Raw genomic sequence first — 1,773 nt, 5'->3', positions numbered from 1 at the left:
TGGAGCAGATGGCAGCCCTCATGCTCGGGTTGTGAAGGATAAGGATGAAGTCTCCAGCCCCCCCAGGAAGAAGAAGAATCTTGCTCAGGAGGGCTTGGTGTCCCTCATGGAGAAGGAGGCAGCAAGCAAGGGCAGCAGCAGTGGCCGTGAGGGGCCAGGCCGTCAGGACCTGAAGAGCAAGCCCAAGAAGCACATGTCAGACCCTAGTACTTACCTGGATGCGGAGAACATCACCCCCTTGAAGAAGAAAAAGAAAAAGATGAAAATGGACCAGACAGAAGAGTGTGGCTCTGGGATGCTGTCCTTGGGCAGGTGAGGGCCTAGGGGCAGGTGAGAGCCCTGCACACCTCCACTCTGCTTGAATTCACGCTCCCTGGTCTGCAGCTGGGTGCCTCTTGTCTTCTGTGGGTGGGACAAGCCCTGTCATGGAGCCTGGACCTGAAGCGCTGGCTTCCTGGGGCTGGTTTCACCCCTCCCTGAGTGCAGCGCTGGGGTGCGGGTGTCCCTGCCTCCCATTGTCCTGCGGGGAGCTCAAACTCATCCCCCTCTGGTCTGGCCAGAGCAAGCTGACCTCTGCTGCCTTTCCCAGCAGTAGGAAGGTTGAGTCAGAGCCCTGGAGGACAAAGCAGCAGCAGCAGCGCATGGAGGCTGGTGCTGGAGAGAGGGAGCACCGCAAGCGCAAGCGGAGAGAAAGCCTCAACAGCCTAGCTGCGGAGCGGCCGTCTACTGACGGCATCCGTGCTGCAGACTGCACCCCAGGTATGACTGTGTGCCTCTTCCCTGCCTGCTGCCTGGCAGGGGAGAGCCGGCTGCTCGTCGGCCCACGCAACCCCTCGCGCACCGGTGTGCAGTCCCCGGTGCTTGCTGGTCCCCACAGCTGCCCGGTGGTGCCCATCTTCCTGACCCCCGTCCTCGCTGCCCTGCCCACAGGCCTGCGTGCTGCTCGGTTGTAGCCTGGATGAGGGTGTGCTCCACTCCAGACGCATGGGGATGGGATGGTTCACTCCCAGCTCCTCCCTGCCCAGGACAGGCCCCAGTGTACCCAAACACCTTGCGCCATCAGGACCTCATTAGTCGCAACAGTGTCTCCTGGAGCGAGATCTGCCTTCAAGATGGAGCGACACAGAAGCTCCCTCTGCTCCCTTTGGCTTGTCCTCACCCTGCCTTCTTTCTGCAGAGGCAGCATGCTCCCAGGACAATGGGACTGGACATGGGTACAAGCACTGCCTGGCTGCCTCGAACCCTGAGCCCAGCCATGAGGCTGGCACAGCACACGGGAGCCAGGAGTCCAGCGTAGTGGAGGAGCTGCTTGGGCACTCCCTGGACAAGGCTTATGGCAAACAAGGTAATCCCTCCTTGCCTGGGTGAGCGAACAGCCACGAGCCTCCCTGCGCAGGCAGCTGCAGGGGCTCCTGGAACCAGGCAGATGCACCTGGCTGAGGGGCTCTGGGGGCCCCCACAGAGTGGGGTGCTGGTGGGAAGGGCTCCAGCTGCTGGCCCAAGCTGGGGGCCCTGCACAGGCGGTGCAGCGGAGCACAGCATGGTGCTCCATGCTGACCGCACTGCTCTGCAGTCTTGACCTGGGAGGGCGAGATCTCCGCTGTCAGCCAGGATGCCATTCAGGACGCAGCGTGTGCCCAGAGGGAGACTGTCGTCGATGAGTGGGACGAGGAGTTTGACAGAGGGAAGGTGGGTGCTGGCCATGTCCTGGGCCGGGGTGGGTGGGAGGAGGCAGGGGCCTCTGTCCTCTGACCCCAAGAGCCTTCCTGCCTC

At 62.6% G+C, this 1,773-nt stretch overlaps 1 protein-coding gene across 1 annotated transcript in view; it reads left to right on the top strand.

The window, feature by feature from the left end:
* The window catches only part of USP36 (ubiquitin specific peptidase 36), a gene marked incomplete at its 5' end in the record, with an annotated part of 9,365 nt that overhangs the window by 7,439 nt on the left and 153 nt on the right, over positions 1–1,773 (top strand). The window contains 4 exons of the mRNA XM_010288729.1: positions 67–312; positions 590–759; positions 1,178–1,345; positions 1,574–1,699. Coding sequence (XP_010287031.1) covers positions 67–312; positions 590–759; positions 1,178–1,345; positions 1,574–1,699 — 710 coding nt within the window. The remainder of the gene's footprint in view (positions 1–66; positions 313–589; positions 760–1,177; positions 1,346–1,573; positions 1,700–1,773) is intronic.

The sequence above is a fragment of the Phaethon lepturus genome, unplaced genomic scaffold (assembly GCF_000687285.1).
Source record: "Phaethon lepturus isolate BGI_N335 unplaced genomic scaffold, ASM68728v1 scaffold28936, whole genome shotgun sequence".
Taxonomy (NCBI): domain Eukaryota; kingdom Metazoa; phylum Chordata; class Aves; order Phaethontiformes; family Phaethontidae; genus Phaethon; species Phaethon lepturus.
The sequence above is the reverse complement of the archived record's forward strand: the minus strand, read 5'-3'. Positions and strand labels throughout refer to the sequence as shown.